Source organism: Moschus berezovskii, chromosome 3, assembly GCF_049115385.1.
Source record: "Moschus berezovskii isolate FMDL1 chromosome 3, NW_MosBer_1.0, whole genome shotgun sequence".
In the NCBI taxonomy this organism is placed as follows: domain Eukaryota; kingdom Metazoa; phylum Chordata; class Mammalia; order Artiodactyla; family Moschidae; genus Moschus; species Moschus berezovskii.
The window spans coordinates 35691231-35708053 of record NC_142462.1 but is presented as its reverse complement, the minus strand read 5'-3'; the positions used below and the strand labels follow the sequence as shown (position 1 = coordinate 35708053).

At 36.7% G+C, this 16823-nt stretch overlaps 1 protein-coding gene across 5 annotated transcripts in view; it reads left to right on the top strand.

The window, feature by feature from the left end:
• Positions 1-16823, top strand: part of MACC1 (MET transcriptional regulator MACC1) — an 89815-nt gene that overhangs the window by 48216 nt on the left and 24776 nt on the right. For all 5 annotated transcript variants that reach the window (XM_055420551.2, XM_055420553.2, XM_055420549.2 and 2 more), the window contains 3 exons: positions 8483-8605; positions 10061-12105; positions 15715-15903. In XM_055420551.2, coding sequence (XP_055276526.2) covers positions 8483-8605; positions 10061-12105; positions 15715-15903 — 2357 coding nt within the window. The remainder of the gene's footprint in view (positions 1-8482; positions 8606-10060; positions 12106-15714; positions 15904-16823) is intronic.

Genomic DNA, 16823 nt, shown 5'->3' with positions numbered 1-16823 from the left:
AACAGGCTACGGAAGAAATCAAAAGAGAAATCAAAAAATTTCTGGAAACAAATGACAATGAAAACAGAACAACTCAAAACCTATGGGATGTAGCAAAAGCACTTCTAAGAGGGACGTTTATAATAATACAATACTGCCTCAAGGATAAAGAAAAACATCTAATAGGCAACCTAACTTTAAACCTGAAACAGCTGGAAAAAGAAGAAAAGAAAGAAAAAAAATAGTAGAAGGATAGAAATCATAAAGATTTTAGTAGAAATAAATGAAAAAGAAATGAAAGAAACAATAGTAAAGATTAATAAAGTGAAAAGCTGGTTCTTTGAGAAGATAAACAAAATTGACAAATCTTTAGCCAGACTCATCAAGAACAAAAGAAAGAAGAATCAAATCAACAACATTAGAAATGAAAAAGGAGAGGTTACAAAAGACAACGCAGAAATATAAAGGATTATAAGAAACCATTATGAACAAGTATATGGCAATAAAATAGATGAGCTGTAAGAAATGGACAGATTCTTAAAAAGTTCAATCTTCCAAGACTGAACCAGGAAGAAATAGAAATTATGAACAACCCTATTACAAGCATTGAAATTGAAGCTGTGATCAAAAATCTCCCCAAAATAAAAGCGCAGGATCAGATGGCTTCACAGGAGAATTCGATCAAACATTTAGAGAAGAGCTAATGCCTATCCTTCTAAAACTCTTTCAAAAAATTTCAGAGGAAGGAACACTTCCAAACTCATTCTATGAGGCCACCATCACCCTGATACCAAAACCAGACAAAGATACAACACAAAAAGAAAACTACAGGCCAATATATGATGAGCATACATGCAAAAATCCTTAACAAAATGTTAGCAAACAGAATTCAGCAACACCTCAAAAAGCTCGTACACCATGATCAAGTTGGGTTTATTCCAGGAATGCAAGGATTCTTCAATATATGCAAATCAATCTATGTGATACACCATATTAACAAGTTGGAAGATAAAAACCATATGATAATCTTAATAGATGCAGAAAAAGTCTTTGACAAAATTCAGCACCCATTTATGATTAAACACTTCAAAAAATGGGCATAGAAGAACCTACCTCAACATAGTAAAGGCCGTATGTGATAATTCAGTTCAGTTCAGTTGCTCAGTCGTGTCCGACTTTTTGCAACCCCAAGAATCACAGCACGCCAAGCCTCCCTGTCCATCACCAACTCCCGGAGTTCACTCAAACTCACGTCCATCGAATCGGTGATGCCATCTAGTCATCTCATTCTCTGTCGTCCCCTTCTCTTCCCGCCCCCAATCCCTCACAGCATCAGAGTCTATTCCAGTGAGTCAACTCGTCGCATGAGGTGGCCAAAGTATTGGAGTTTCAGCTTTAGCATCAGTCTTTCCAATGAACACCCAGGACTGATCTCCTTTACAATGGACTGGTTGGATCTCCTTGCAGTCCAAGGGACTCTCAAGAGTCTTCTCCATCACCACAGTTCAAAAGCGTCAATTCCTCGGCGATCAGCTTTCTTCACAGTCCAACTCTCACATCCATACATGACCACGGGAAAAACCATAGCCTTGACTAGATGGACCTTGGTTGGCAAAGTAATGTCTCTGTTTTTAATATACTATCTAGGTTGGTCATAACTTTCCTTCCAAGGAGTAAGCGTCTTTTAATTTCCTGGTTTCAATCAGCATCTGCAGTGATTTTGGAGCCCAAAAAAATAAAATCTGACACTGTTTCCACTGTTTCCCCATCTATTTCCCATGAAGAGATGGGACCAGATGCCATGATCTTAGTTTTCTAAATGTTGAGCTTCAAGCCAACCTTTTTACTCTCTTCCTTCACTTTTATCAAGAGGCTTTTTAGTTCCTCTTCACTTTCTGCCACAAGGGTAGTGTCATCTGCATATCTGAGGTTATTGATATTTCCCCTGGCAATCTTGATTCCAGCTTGTGCTTCTTCCAGCCCAGCGTTCCTCATGATGTACTCTGCATTTAAGTTAAATAAGCAGGGTGACAATATACTACCTTGACGTACTCCTTTTCCTATTTAGAAACAGTCTGTTGTTCTATGTCCAGTTCTAATTGTTGCTTCCTGACCTGCATTCAGGTTTCCCAAGAGGGAGGTCAGGTGGTCTGGTATTCCCATCTCTTTCAAAGGAGAAAAGGAAAGATATAAGCATCTGAATGCAGAGTTCCAAAGAATAGCAAGGAGAGATAAAAAAGCCTTCCTCAGCGATCAATGCAAAGAAATAGAGGAAAACAACAGAATAGGAAAAACAAGAGATCTCTTCAAGAAAATTAGAGATACCAAGGGAACATTTCATGCAAAGATGGGTTCGATATAGGACAGAAATGGTATGGACCTAACAGAAGCAGGAGATATTAAGAAGAGGTGGCAAGAATACACAAAAGAACTGTACAAAAAAGATCTTCACGACCAAGATAATCATAATGGCGTGATCACTCACCTAGAGCCAGACATCTTGGAATGTGAAGTCAAGTGGGCCTTAGAGAGCATCGCTACGAACAAAGCTCATGGAGGTGATGGAATTCCAGTTGAGCTATTTCAAATTCTGAAAGATGATGCTGTGAAAGTGCTGCACTCAATATGCCAGCAAATTTGGAGAACTCAGCAGTAGCCACAGGACTGGAAAAGGCCAGTCTTCATTCCAATACCAAAGAAAGGCAATGCTAAAGAATGCTCAAAGTACCGAACAATCACGCTCATCTCACACGCTAGTAAAGTCATGCTCAAAATTCTCCAAGCCAGGCTTCAGCAATATGTGAACCATGAACTTCCAGATGTTCAAGCAGGTTTTAGAAAAGGCAGAGGCACCAGAGATCAAATTGCCAACATCTGCTGGATCATGGAGAAAGCAAGAGAATTCCAGAAAAACATCTATTTCTGTTTCATTGACTATGCCAAAGCCTTTGACTGTGTGGCTCACAATAAACTGTGGAACATTCTAAAAGAGATGGGAATCCCAGACCACCTGACCTGCCTCTTGAGAAACCTGTATGCAGGTCAGGAAGCAACAGTCAGAACTGGACATGGAACAACAGACTGGTTCCAAAAAGGAAAAGCAGTACTTCAAGGTTGTATATTGTCACCCTGCTTATTTAACTTCTATGCAGAGTACATCATGAGGAACGCTGGGCTGGAAGAAGCACAAGCTGGAATCAAGATTGCCGGGAGAAATATCAATCACCTCAGATATGCAGATGACACTACCCTTATGGCAGAAAGTGAAGAGGAACTCAAAAGCCTCTTGATGAAAGTGAAAGAGGAGAGTGAAAAGGTTGGCTTGGAGCTCAACATTTAGAAAACAAAGATCATGGCATCTCGTCCCATCTCTTCATGGGAAATAGATGGAAAAACAGTGGAAGCAGTGTCAGACTTTATTTTTTTGGGCTCCAAAATCACTGCAGATGCTGATTGCAGCCAGGAAATTAAAAGACGCTTGCTCCTTGGAAGGAAAGTTATGACCAACCTTGATAGTATATTAAAAAGCAGAGACATTACTTTGCCAACCAAGGTCTGTCTAGTCAAGGCTATGGTGTTTCCAGTTGTCATGTATGGATGTGAGAGTTGGACTGTGAAGAAAGCTGATCACTGAAGAATTGATGCTTTTGAACTGTGGTGTTGGAGAAGACTCTTGAGAGTCCCTTGGACTGCAGGGAGATCCAACCAGTCCATTCTAAAGGAGATCAATCCTGGGTGTTCATTGGAAGGACTGATGCTAAAGTTGAAACTCCAATACTTTGGCCACCTCATGCGACGAGTTGACTCACTGGAAAAGTCTCTGATGCTGGGAAAGGTTGGGGGCGGGAGGAGAAGGGGACGACGGAGAATGAGATGGCTGGATGGCATCATCGACTCTGTGGCCATGAGTTTGAGTGAACTCCGGGAGTTGGTGATCGACAGGGAGGCCTGGCGTGCTGTGAATCATGGGTCGCAGAGAGTCGGACACGACTGAACGACTGAACTGAACTGAACTGAAGGAGACAAAAGAACTGGATACAGAAAAGTATAAGTCACTAATGAAAGAAATGAAAGATGACATAATCAGATGGAGAGATAGTCCATGTCCCTGGGTAGGAAGGATCAATATTGTTAAAATGACTATACTACCAATCTACAGATTCAATGCAATCCTTATCAAGTTACCATTGGCATTTTTCAAAGAACTAGAACAACAAATTTCACAATGCATATGGAAATATAAAAGACCCTGAATCAAAGCAGTCTTGAGAAAGAATGGAGCTGGAGGAATCAACCTTCCTGACTTCAGATTATACTACAAAGCTACAGTCATCAAGATAGTATGGCACTGGCCCAAAACAGAAATATAGACCAATGGACAAGATAGAAATCCCCCATATAAATCCATGTACCTATGGGTACCTTACTTTTGACAAAGGAGGCAAGAATATATAATGGGACAAAGACAGCCTCTTCAATAAATGGTGATGGGAAAACTGAACAGTTACATGTGAAAGAATGGAATTAGAACTCTTCCTGATTCCATACACAAAGATAAACTCAGAATGTATTAAAGACCTAAATGTAAGACAAAAAACTATAAAACTCTTTAGAGGAAAACATAGGCAGAACACTCGATGACATAAATCAAAGCAAGGTCCTCTATTACCCACTTCCTAGAGTAATGGAAATAAAAACAAAAGTAAGAAAGTGGGACCTGATTAAACTTAAAACCTTTTGGACAGCAAAGTAAACTCTAAGCAAGGTGAAAAGACAACCCTGAGAATGGGAGAAAATAATAGCAAATGAAACAACTGACAAAGTATTAATAGCCAAGATGTACAAGCAGCTCATGCAACTCATACCAGAAAAGCAAACAACCCAATCAAAAAGTGGGAAAAAGACCCAAACAGGCATTTCTCCAAAGAAGACATCCAAATGGCTAACAAACACATGAAAAGATGCTCAACATCACTCATTGTTAAAGAAATGCAAATCAAAATTACAGTGAGATATTACCTCACTCCAGTCAGAATGGCCATGATCAAAAAGTCTACAAACAATAAATCTGGATAAGGTATGGAGAAACGGGAACTGTTTCTTGCACTGTTGGTGGGAATGTAAATTGATACAGCCACGATGGAGGACGGTATAGAGATTCCTTAAAAAACTATCAATAAAACCACTATATGACCCAGAAATCCCACTCCTAGGCATATACCCTGATGAAACCAAAGTTGAAAAAGACACATGTATCCTATTGTTCACTGCAGCATTATTTACAATAGCTAGAACATGGAAGCAACCTAGATGTCCATTGACAGATGAATGGCTAAAGAAGTTGTGGTCATATATAAAATGGAATGTTACTCAGCCTTAAAAAGGAATGCATTTGAATCAGTTCTAATGAGGCGGATGAACCTAGAACCTATTATACAGAGTGAAATAAGTCAGAAAGAGAAATATCATATTCTAATGCATATATACAGAATCTAGAAAAATGGTACTGAAGAATTTATTTACAGGGCAACAGTGGAGAAACAGACATAGAGAATAGACTTATGGACATGGGAAGTGGGGAGGAGAGGATGAGCTGTATGGAAAGAGTAACTTGGAAACTTACATTATCATATGTAAAATAGATAGCCAACTGGAATTTGCTATATGGCTCAGAAATTTCAAACAGGGACTCTGTGTCGACAAAGAGGGGTGGGATGGGTAGGGAGATGGGAGGGAGGTTCAAAAGGAAGAGGATATATGTATACCTATGTCTGATTCATGTTGAGGTTTCACAGAAAACAGCAAAATTCTGTAAAGAAATTATCATTCAATAAAAAATAAATTAAAAAAAAAGTAGCAAGAGTAGAACTGGACATGGAACAACAGACCAGATCCAAAATGGGAAAGAAGTATGTCAAGGCTGTATATTGTCAGTCTGCTCATTTAACTTATATGCAGAGTACGTCGTGCAAAATGCTGGACTGGATGAATTGAAAGCTGGAATCAAGATTGCTGGAAAAATATTAATAACCTCATATATGCAAATGACACCATCCTTATGTCAGAAGCAAAGAGGAACTAAAGAGCTTCAATAGCTGGCTTAAAATTCAGTATTTAAAAAACTAAGATCATGGCATCTTGTCCCATCACTTCATGGCAAATCAGATGGTGAAACAAGGGAAACACTGACAGACTTTATTTTCTTGGGCTCTGAAATCACTTCAGGTGGTAACTGCAGCCATGAAATTAAAAGACACTTGCTCCTTGGAAGAAAAGCTGTGACCAACCTAGTCAGCCTGTTAAAAAGCAGAGACATTACTTTGCCAACAAAGGTCCGTCTAGTCAAGACTATGGTTTTTCCAGTGGTCATGTATGGATGTGAGAGTTGGACTGTGAAGAAAGCTGAGTGCTGAAGAATTGATGCTTTTGAACTGTGGTGTTGGAGAAGGCTCCTGAGAGTCCCTTGGGCAGCAAGGAGATCAAACCAGTCAATCCTGAAGAAAATAAATTCAAAATATTCTTTGGAAGGACTGATGCTGAAGCTGAAGCTCCAATACTTTGGCTACCTGATGTGAAGAACCGACTCATTAGAAAAGACCCTGATGTGGGAAAAGATTGAAGGCATGAGGAGAAGGGGAAGACAGAGGATGAGATGGTTGAATGGCAGCACTGACTCAATGAACATAAGTTGGAGCAAGCTCTGGGAGATGGTGATGGACAAGGAAGCCAGATGTGCCACACTCCATGGGTTTGCAAAGGGTCAGACATAACTTAGCAACTGAACAACATTCTCCTCTTGCCTTCAATCTTAATATATTTAGGGACTGATTATTTTTGCTTTTTGTGAGAAATGCTTATTCAGATATTGTTTCAAATTTGTGATGTCTTATTTTGCTGATTGATTTGTAGAAGTCTTCAATATATTTTGGAATCCAATCCTTTTTTCTTCTTCAGTCATATATAATGAAAATATCTTCTCCGAGTTTTTGGCTTGTGTTTTTACTTTTTGTGAACAGTGTCCTTTGATATATAGGATCTCTCTCTCTTTTTTTTTTTATGGTTTGCTTTGCATTTGTACTTTGCTTAAAAATTGTTTCTAAACAGCATCAAGATAAATCCTTCAGTTCAATTCAGTTCAGTTCAGTCACTCAGTCGTGTCCAACTCTTTGTGACCCTATGAATCACAGCACGCCAGGCCTCCCTGTCCATCACCAACTCCCGGAGTTCACTCAAACTCATGCCCATAGAGTCGGTGATGCCATCCAGCCATCTCATTCTCTGTCGTCCCCTTCTCCTCCCGCCCCCAATCCTTCCCAGCATCAGAGTCTTTTCCAGTGAGTCAACTCATCTCATGAAGTGGCCAAAGTATTGGAGTTTCAACTTTAGCATCAGTCCTTCCAATGAACACCCAGGATTGATCTCCTTTAGAATGGACTGGTTGGATCTCCTTGCAGTCCAAGGGACTCTCAAGAGTCTTCTCTAACACCACAATTCAAAAGCATCAATTCTTCGGCGATCAGCTTTCTTCACAGTCCAACTCTCACATCCATACATGACCACTGGAAGAACCATAGCCTTGACTAGACGGACCTTTGTTGGCAAAGTAATGTCTCTGATTTTTAATATACTATCAAGGTTGGTCATAACTTTCCTTCCAAGGAGTAAGCGTCTTTTAATTTCAAATCCTTAGACCCTACTTTTAAAGTTTTTCTTTTCAGTCTTTAAATCTCTTAGAATAAATTTTTGCATATGATCAATGTAATTTTTTTCAGCATGAACCATCAATTGTACCATCACTGTTTATTGAATTATCTATTTCCACACTGCTCTGCATGATTATCTCTATCATATATAAAGTCCTCGTTTGGGGGTGATACTACTTCTTGGGATATTGTGCATCTTTAGTATATTTCTATTCCAATCCACATTGTCTTACTTAGCACATATTTCTAACAAATGATGGTATCTGGTATCACACGTCACTTCTATCATGTCCTTCTTGAGTAGCCCTTTGCTTTTCTTCATAATTTTAAAAACAGCCTAAGTTACAAACATGTATGTAATATGTGATTTTTCTTGAACTGCATTGAATTTATAGGAGGATTTGGAGAGAATTTCTAGTTTAATGATTTTTTTAGTTTTTCAGTCATCAAACAAGAAATGCCTAGTTAGTGGAGTTTCAACTTACTATTCTTTTTGTTATCCTTGGGTTTTTCATTATTACATTTTTTTTATAGTATAGTATCCCTAATGCATTTCTAAGTTTGTTTGTTGCTTTTAATCCAGAATCTGAGTGTTTTTCAATGGAATATTATTATCTGTATCAGGATATCTAGTCAAACATCATACCAGAAGTAGAGGATCTATGCAGAATATTTTATATGTAGTTTTCTATTTAAATCTATGTATTTCTTTGAGTTTGGTTTCTATGCCAACCTGTTTGTAAGAAATATATGTACATATATATATATATATATATGCCTATATATTGTTTACTTTGTAGGTAGAATAATGTTAACCAGTGAAAAAGCCCATTTTTGGTCAGGAGGAATTTCACAAAGTAGGTCTGAAGGAAATCTGTTTGACATGGAACCCCAAAAATCCTCAAGAAATTGCGATATTACAGGTACAGGAATTTATAATTATAATTTCTTTATCTATCATGACTAATTATTGGGGGACTACTTCTGAAAAGTGTTACAAACAATTAAGAGAATTGTAAAATCACAACTTTATCATTGAAATACTTACACTATCATTAAAAAGATGATAAAAATAAAATAGTCAAAATAAAATAAAACAGGTAATAATAAGTATTTTAAGAAGACAAAGTTTGTTATTAAATGAGCAGTATATGCAGTAAGTACAGTGAATTTTGAGGTTAAAGAGACATCTGTAGGTTTCAGTGGGCCAACAAATCTAGTATAAAAGAATTGAATAGATTTTCAGAGGAAATGTAGGTTTTAAGAGAGTTTGAAGGTCCTGGATTTGAAGAAAAGTGTAAAAATAAAAGAAATGCAGCAATTGTTTTTCAAAATGTATCTTAGCATTTCTAATATATGACACTTAAAACTAATTTCAATCAATATATAGTTCTATATATAACAAACAAAATTGTCTGAACGATTACTTGAGCTCATTTTTCTAAAATGCTTTCATTTTCTCTAAAGCAGCCACAATTTTACAAAGTCCCCAGAATCATTATCAATATTTATTGAAAAAGTGATCAAATATAATTTTCTGTAAACATAAATATTCAGTATTTTTGAGATATACGGAAATTCATTACAGTTGATATATAAGTATTTGAATGTGTTGCTGATTCTTAAAATACACACTTTCCAAAGTAACAGCATATTTCCCTTTTGTGGTGGTAATAAGCCTGTTCTTTGTCATTTTAAACTTTAAAAAGCTCAATGAATTCCTTCAAGTAGTAAATTTAATGGTGGTCTATTTTTTCAGTGCTTTTTTCATGAAATGTTCACTTTTCATGAAAAAATATTCAACCTGTTAAAATTTATCAATATGAAACTTTCAGAAAATAGTCTAACAAATTCATGCTTGTCTAGTTTGTTATTTTTTTGAACATTTTGCTGTTTATAGATCTATTTTATATTTTTCACATATTGAATATTATCAGGAAAGAAAATGTTAAATAAATAATCTAGATGTAATAAGACTAACCACTGTATGTTTAGAAAAATCTGGATAATAGACTAAATTATTCTGTTTATTCAAAGGTACTTATTTATGAAAATGACATCATAAATGTATGTAGTCTGGGTCATTTTCACAAATATGTGTTAAATGATTATTATTAAATTTCTAAATATTTTTGTTTATAAATCATAGTATCTTAAGATAAAATAATGTTACATAAAGTCAAAATAAACTGGTCAAGCAATTTCTCATTCAACATGAAAATTTGACCAATCTTAACATTAATTTTGTAATACTTAGACTGGAGATCAATGACAAATAAAAATTCTTCAATTTTTAAGCTACAGTAAAAATTAATCTTGGTTGTATCTCAGAATGCCATTTCATCTTTGTTTTGCTTTATTTTGATTTAAATAACAAGAATGTCCAGATCCCAGTTTGCCTCTTGATTGGCCAGAGGATTTCACACTTCATGTCAATAATGCTTCCAATGCTACAAATCCATTCTGGAATGAACTGTCTGCATCTAACCCATTTTTGGATGATATAACTCAGCTAAGAAATAACCAGAAGAGAGATAATATTTCTATCTTGAAGGAAGATCCTCTTCTTTTTTTTAGAGAAATAGAAACTGGAAACTCTTTTGATTCCTCTGGTGATGAACTTGATGTGCATCAGTTGCTTAGGCAGTCTTCTTCAAGGAAATCTGGAAGATCTAAAAGTGTTTCAGAACTTTTGGACATTTTGGATGACACAGCACATGCCCATCAGAATATACATAACTCTGACCAGATCTTAGAACAAGACTTAGAATGGCTTCGAAATGACCGAGAGGCTTATAAAATGGCGTGGTTAAGTCAGCGCCACCTTGCCCGTTCCTGCCTAGATTTGAGTACAATTAATCAGAGTCCTGGATGGGCCCAAACACAAGTTGCAGAGACTACAGTAGTTTGCAAATTAAGCCACCAAGGAGGGTCAGTACAATTACCTGAGTCAGATATCACTATTCATGTGCCCCAAGGCCATGTAGCTGTGGGAGAATTCCAAGAGGTATCTCTAAGAGCTTTTCTAGATCCGCCACAAAACCTTAACCATGATCTTTCATGCACCATAAGCCCACTGTTGGAAATCATGTTAGGTAACCTTAACACAATGGAAGTCATTTTGCTGGAGATGAAAATTGGGGCTGAAGTGAAAAAGGATCCTTTCAGCCAAGTCATGGCAGAAATAGTGTGTTTACATAGTCTGGATAAAGAAGGCCCTTTCAAAGTATTAAACAACTCCTACATTTATAAAGACACCATCCAGGTCAAGCTAGTAGACTTGAGTCAAGTGATGTATCTAGTGGTTGCCGCACAAACTAAAGGTACTCAATCACCAGCTGCCACCATTTGGGATTATATCCACAAAAGCATTTCAGTTGGAATTTATGGACCCAAATATATCCACCCCAGTTTCACTGCTGTTTTCACAGTTTGTGGACATAGTTATATGCCAGAAAAGCTTACTATCTCTGATATTAAAAAAGGGGGGAAACCCAACACATCCCCAGTTGTGTTTCAGCTCTGGGGGAAGCATTCCTTCTTACTTGAAAAGCCACAAGATTTAAGTATATCTGTCTTATCATGTGATCCTGATTTTGAAGTGAAAGCAGAAAGAAAAAGGAAAGAAGTTAAGCAAAATCACTTGCAGTCAGGTCAAGTAGTTCATCAACAATTTTTCTTCTCTTTAGTTGACTCCAGAGAAATGCACTTGTTTGTTTTCTGTGTTCAGGTGGAGCTTCGCAGTGGTAGGCCAGTTACACAGTTCTTTATAACTTCACCAGATCCAGCTCCAAAACTAAAAAAGCTGCCAAACCTGCCAAGTGATTTGCAGAAAAAGAAGGAAATCAAATCTTCTCCTTTATTACCAACAGTGCATGTTAAATATCCTACATTTCAAGACAAAAAATTGAACTTTACCAGCTATGGAATAACCCAGAAGACAGTGATAAGACAAAACAAGATTGAATACTTACTTGAATATTTCAAAGGGGACACAGTAGCTCTTCTTGGAGAAGGTAAAATAAAAGCCATTGGACAGTCCAAAGTGAAAGAATGGTATGTGGGAGTCCTGAGAGGTAAGATTGGACTTTTACATTGCAAAAACATCAGGGTGATTGCAAAGGAACAAGTAATGTCTATTTCAGATAATGTCTTCACAACCCGGAGTCTTCTTGAACAAATTACCCTGCCTCTTAAAAAACTGACTTACATCTACTCAGTTGTCTTGACCTTGGTGTCAGAAAAAGTGTATGATTGGAAAGTTTTAGCTTATGTCCTAGGCTATTCACATCTGGCACTGGAAGACTTTGATCAACTACAAGCAGACAAAGAATCAGAAAAAGTTGCTTATGTTGTGAAGAAGTTAAAGGAAGATTGCCATGCAGATAGAAATACCAGGAAGTTTCTTTATGAACTTACTGTGGTGAGTATTGCTTGATCACAGGAATTTACTTACCGTAGAGAACTTTATTAACTTGGCAATATTTATAAGTAAACATATGAGAGTAGTTTGAAAAACTCTCAGCAGTCTCAAGTAAATTGAAGTCACTTCAGAACTTTGCATACAAGATCATATAACTAGTTTCTTAGATTTGACATTCAACTGTGATTTTCCCAGAAACTAGGCCCCCAAGGATCATCCTTTAATGGAAGATTAAAGATTCTGTTTGTGCTAAAACATAACAATTAAGAGATCCCTTTTTTTCCTCTCTCAAATATTTAGATAGCTCTTAAAATATCAGAGGAGCTCCAATTACATTAAAGTAAATAAGACAAAACTGAAACAAAACTACTTAACTTGGGCATTGCTGTAGATTCACTTTTTAGTGTTTTTTAGATGTATCACCGATGTCCTTAACTTTAGCAATTTAACATTTGTCTTATGTATGTGGTGCATCACAATCCAAAAGTGATATTGTTAATTCTCTTCTTAATCTTTATGTTTTAATAGGACTCTAAGAACCATGTTTTTTCAACATAGCATTCACCCCAGTGTAAGGCTCAGCAGAGAACTATAAAAAAACATGAAGAACTGTTTTGTCTTACATTTGGACATTCAGTATTTTATAAAAGTAAAAAAAAAAAATCAAGAGCGTATTTCTAAAAATGGCTAAAATGTGATTATATAAATAATAATAATGATATATACCACTTTCCTAAGGATCTCTATATATTTGGCTCTGTGCCCAGCATTGTATACATACTCTTTCATTCGGCCATTTTAACCACAATACAGGATAAGTCTAGTTAGTATCTCCATCTTCAAATAGAGGAAACAGAGTCTTGGGAGATTGGGCAACTTGCCCAAGATCTGCCAGTTGGTTAGTATCAGAGATGGGATTTGAAATCTTTTTGGTTCCAAAGCCACACATAAAACCACTATATTTCCCTGAAACAAAGTTTTTAGCAATGTACATGTGTTTATAAAGATACTTAAGTATGTGTGTTAGTATGTAGTAAATATCACTATAACTGTGTAAAACTGGTGCCCTATAAAAGATGAGTGGTTCATGTAAGATGAGGCAGATTCATGTAGAGGAGTCAAGTTTTAATCAGAGTGCAAAATGGGAGAAAAAATTTTTGGCAAGGAGTTTATTCTGTGATGTTAACAATAGCCAACATGATACAGTGTATATGTATAGATGGGCTTATGGGCTTCCCAGGTAGCTCAAATGGTAAAGAATCTGCCCGCAGTGTGGGAGCTCTGGGTTCAATCCTGGGGTCAGGAAGACCCCCTGGAGAAGGGAATGGCAACCCACTCCAGAATTTTTGCCTGGAGAATTCCATGGACAGAGGAGTCTAGTGGGCTGTAGTTCATGGGGTTGTAAAAGGTCAGGCACAACTGAGCAACTAACTAACACACACACAGATGATTCCACAGTGATACTGAGAAGGGTGAATTTTTGAAACCCAATATCTAATCAAATAGGTGGTTTTATGATGGTGTGATGCATTCTCACTTAATTCAGGCTATTTACAGTCATTGGCTGATATACCTGGTTGAAGCTGCACATGCATTTTGCAATAGCTCATGACCTTTCATAGCTTGTGTTCAGCATGGACCCATGAAAGTTTGAACTGAAAATTGCTTTCTTGTTTCTCTTAGTGGCAGAAAAGGTTATATTGACCAAATGGTCTTAAAGTTTAAGCTGGGTTACACTTACTCTATGTTGGTGTATGATAGTTGAGTCACTTTGGTGACTAACTATACAGTGCTGGTGGAGAGCTCGTTTAAGGGAGTAGGTCCTACAATTTCATGTTGTGCCTCAGTGGAGGCTTCAAAATTTCTGAAAGGAAAGAGCTAAGGCCTAGTTATCTAACCAGAAGATGATGAAGCATATGGTATAGAGGCTACCTCTTGAGACTTTATTTGTATAGAGAAAAGTGAAAGTGAAAGTCATTCAGTTGCTTCCGACTCTGCAACCCCATGGACTATACAGTCAATGGAATTAGGAGTACCTTTTTCTTGGTTTGTATACTTGGGATTCCAGCTTGGAGTATCTGGAAATGAACTTATAAAGATTGTGGGTTACAATTTTCTTAATCATATCTAGACATTAAGACTGTCTTTATATATTTTGGAATTTGATACTCTAAGCACTTCAGCATCTAATTCAACTTTCATAATGATTTTAGGGGGTTAGATGGGGTAGTATTACTATCATAATCACTTTAAAAGTCATTAAATAGAGACATTTTGTGATTTATCTAAATTCATATTCTTTGTGGAGTTGGATTTTAAACTTAGCTTTTATAACTTTAAGTGCAAATTTATTTTCCTTAAAACAAGGAACTGGGATAAGCTAAACCCACTCCACAGTTTACTAAAAGCACCCTCAAGGGGCTGCTGTCTCAGCACTGCTTCTCCCTGAGGTCACAACTCCTCTCCATAAATTTACGGGTAAATATAGTCCACGTATAGAGACCATGGGTAGTTCTCCTAATGCATCCATAAGAATGAACATTCCTTGGACTTTAATAGTTGTTTCACTCAGTCATTTATTTTTACTTATTGTTTCATAATGATAGATAAAACTTTTAAGTGCCATTAAATGATGAGGGAGTACTAAACATTTTTATTTGAACAGAAAAGAAATATAGATAAATCTCATCTTGTACTTTAAAAATATATTCAAGACAAAAGAGAAACTCATAGATTTGTTTGAAACATGCATGGTGACTGACAAAGCTCAGATGCTTATTTAAGGAAGAAAAAAGAGTCTGAAGGTTTTCTCTTTTGCATTGTTGAAATCTAAGTGTTTTATATTTGATACCTTGTGATTTAAATTTAGCATTAACTACATTAATGGTACAGAGAAGGCAATGGCAACCCACTCCAGTACTCTTGCCTGGAAAATCCCAGGGGGAGCCTGGTGGGCTGCCGTCTATGGGGTTGCACAGAGTCAGATACGACTGAAGCCACTTAGCAGCAGCAACACATTGATGGCAAAGGGAGAGAGTTAATTTTTTAAGTTATTAATAGCAAAAGCTTTGTTGAAAGTTGTCTAAGTTTCTCATTTTTATGCAATATATATCATTCTGGGGAGCTTTAAATAATTTTTTGATTAAAAAATTAAATACTATTTACCAACAGCTGTGTGCTTACTCTAGAAATCCTATACCCAGTCCTCTGGAAGGAAAGTAATTACTATTTGTATAGTGAATAATCATGGGTTAATAAATTATTAACTGCTGAAACCTCAGGGTATCTTTGGAAGTGGCTAATTCAACTTCCTCCTTTGGTAATTAAGGATATTAAGAGACATATTAGTTAAGTGGTTTACTTAAGACCCTATAATTAGTTACCGAGTGAGTCCTAAAGCTCCCCTTAATTCTGGTCTAGTTTGTATCCTCTGTACTTTGCTTGTTAGATTCACTTAAAAGTAAATCAACTCTGAATTTTAGAAAATTCAAATATATGTGTGGTGAAAAAAAAGGATGCCAGTTTCCAGAATATGTAACAACAAATTTAATTTCTAGACAAAAGTTCAAATTAGTTGCTTTAAATTATAACATGCAATTGTTGCTGCAGGCTCTGCTGAAGATTGATTGCCAAGGGTTAGTAGTGCATCTTGTCCAAGAGGCTGCTATTCTGACTTCAGCTGTCAAGCTTGGGAAAGGCTGGAAGGAACTAGCTGAAAAGTTAGTGCGACTCACAAAGCGACAAATGCAGGCATATGAAATTCCTCACCAAGGAAAATCTGGAGATGTGGCTGTAGAGGTAAGATTTCTGTTCATCTAAGTAGTAAAAAACTGTAGACAAAGTGAATCAAATGCATTCAAGAGTCCACTGCATATACTAACTGATTGAGGGAGTGTCCTAAAGGATCCACTCACTGAAATCACTGAACCTACAACCATTGATGTTATCTGAAATATACACATATCACTGTTTAATGGTATTAAGAACCTTCAAGATATATTGATGTTTCTCCTACTGGATTGCATATGGTCTTTGTCAAATAATTGACCAAATTAGATAGGCAGTTATTATGAAGGGCTATAAGAACTTGAGGCGGAGAAAAGATAAACTTTGAAGGAAAGAGTTGGGACCCAGTCAGGATAAGGAAAAGGGACACAATAGTAAGTATTTATCAGCTTCAAAAATAGAATTAGTCATTGGTGGTAAATAATGTTTGGTGACAAAAAAACATTTAAGAGAGTAAATGGTGTGAAGTCTTTGGTAGCAATAGCTAGAGATATATGTGTGTGTTATCTATCTCCGTCACAATTTTGCATACAATAACTATAGGCATCAAATACAGAATGACAGCTATAAACTTAAAATATAGTCACAAACTAAAAGTTGAAAGTTATATTTTATTTGGAAATTTAGGGGAGTTAAGCCTGGGAGGCAGCATCTCAAGCAGCCCTGAAAGAACTGCTCTGAGGAAGTTGGGGGAGGAGTCAGGTCATATAGAAGTTTGTGACAAAGGGCACGTAGTCTGAACATCAAAAGTATTTGGTAAATTACAGAAAACCAGATATCTCAAGTTAAGGAATGTAGCACTTTTCTATGTATGGGAAAATACAAGAGTCTGGGCTTACTGAAATCATTCCTTTCATATGCATCTTAGCCATCTGGGCCCCACATCCTGCATTTTTCACATCCTGAATTCCTCCATGCTCACTGTAGGGAGT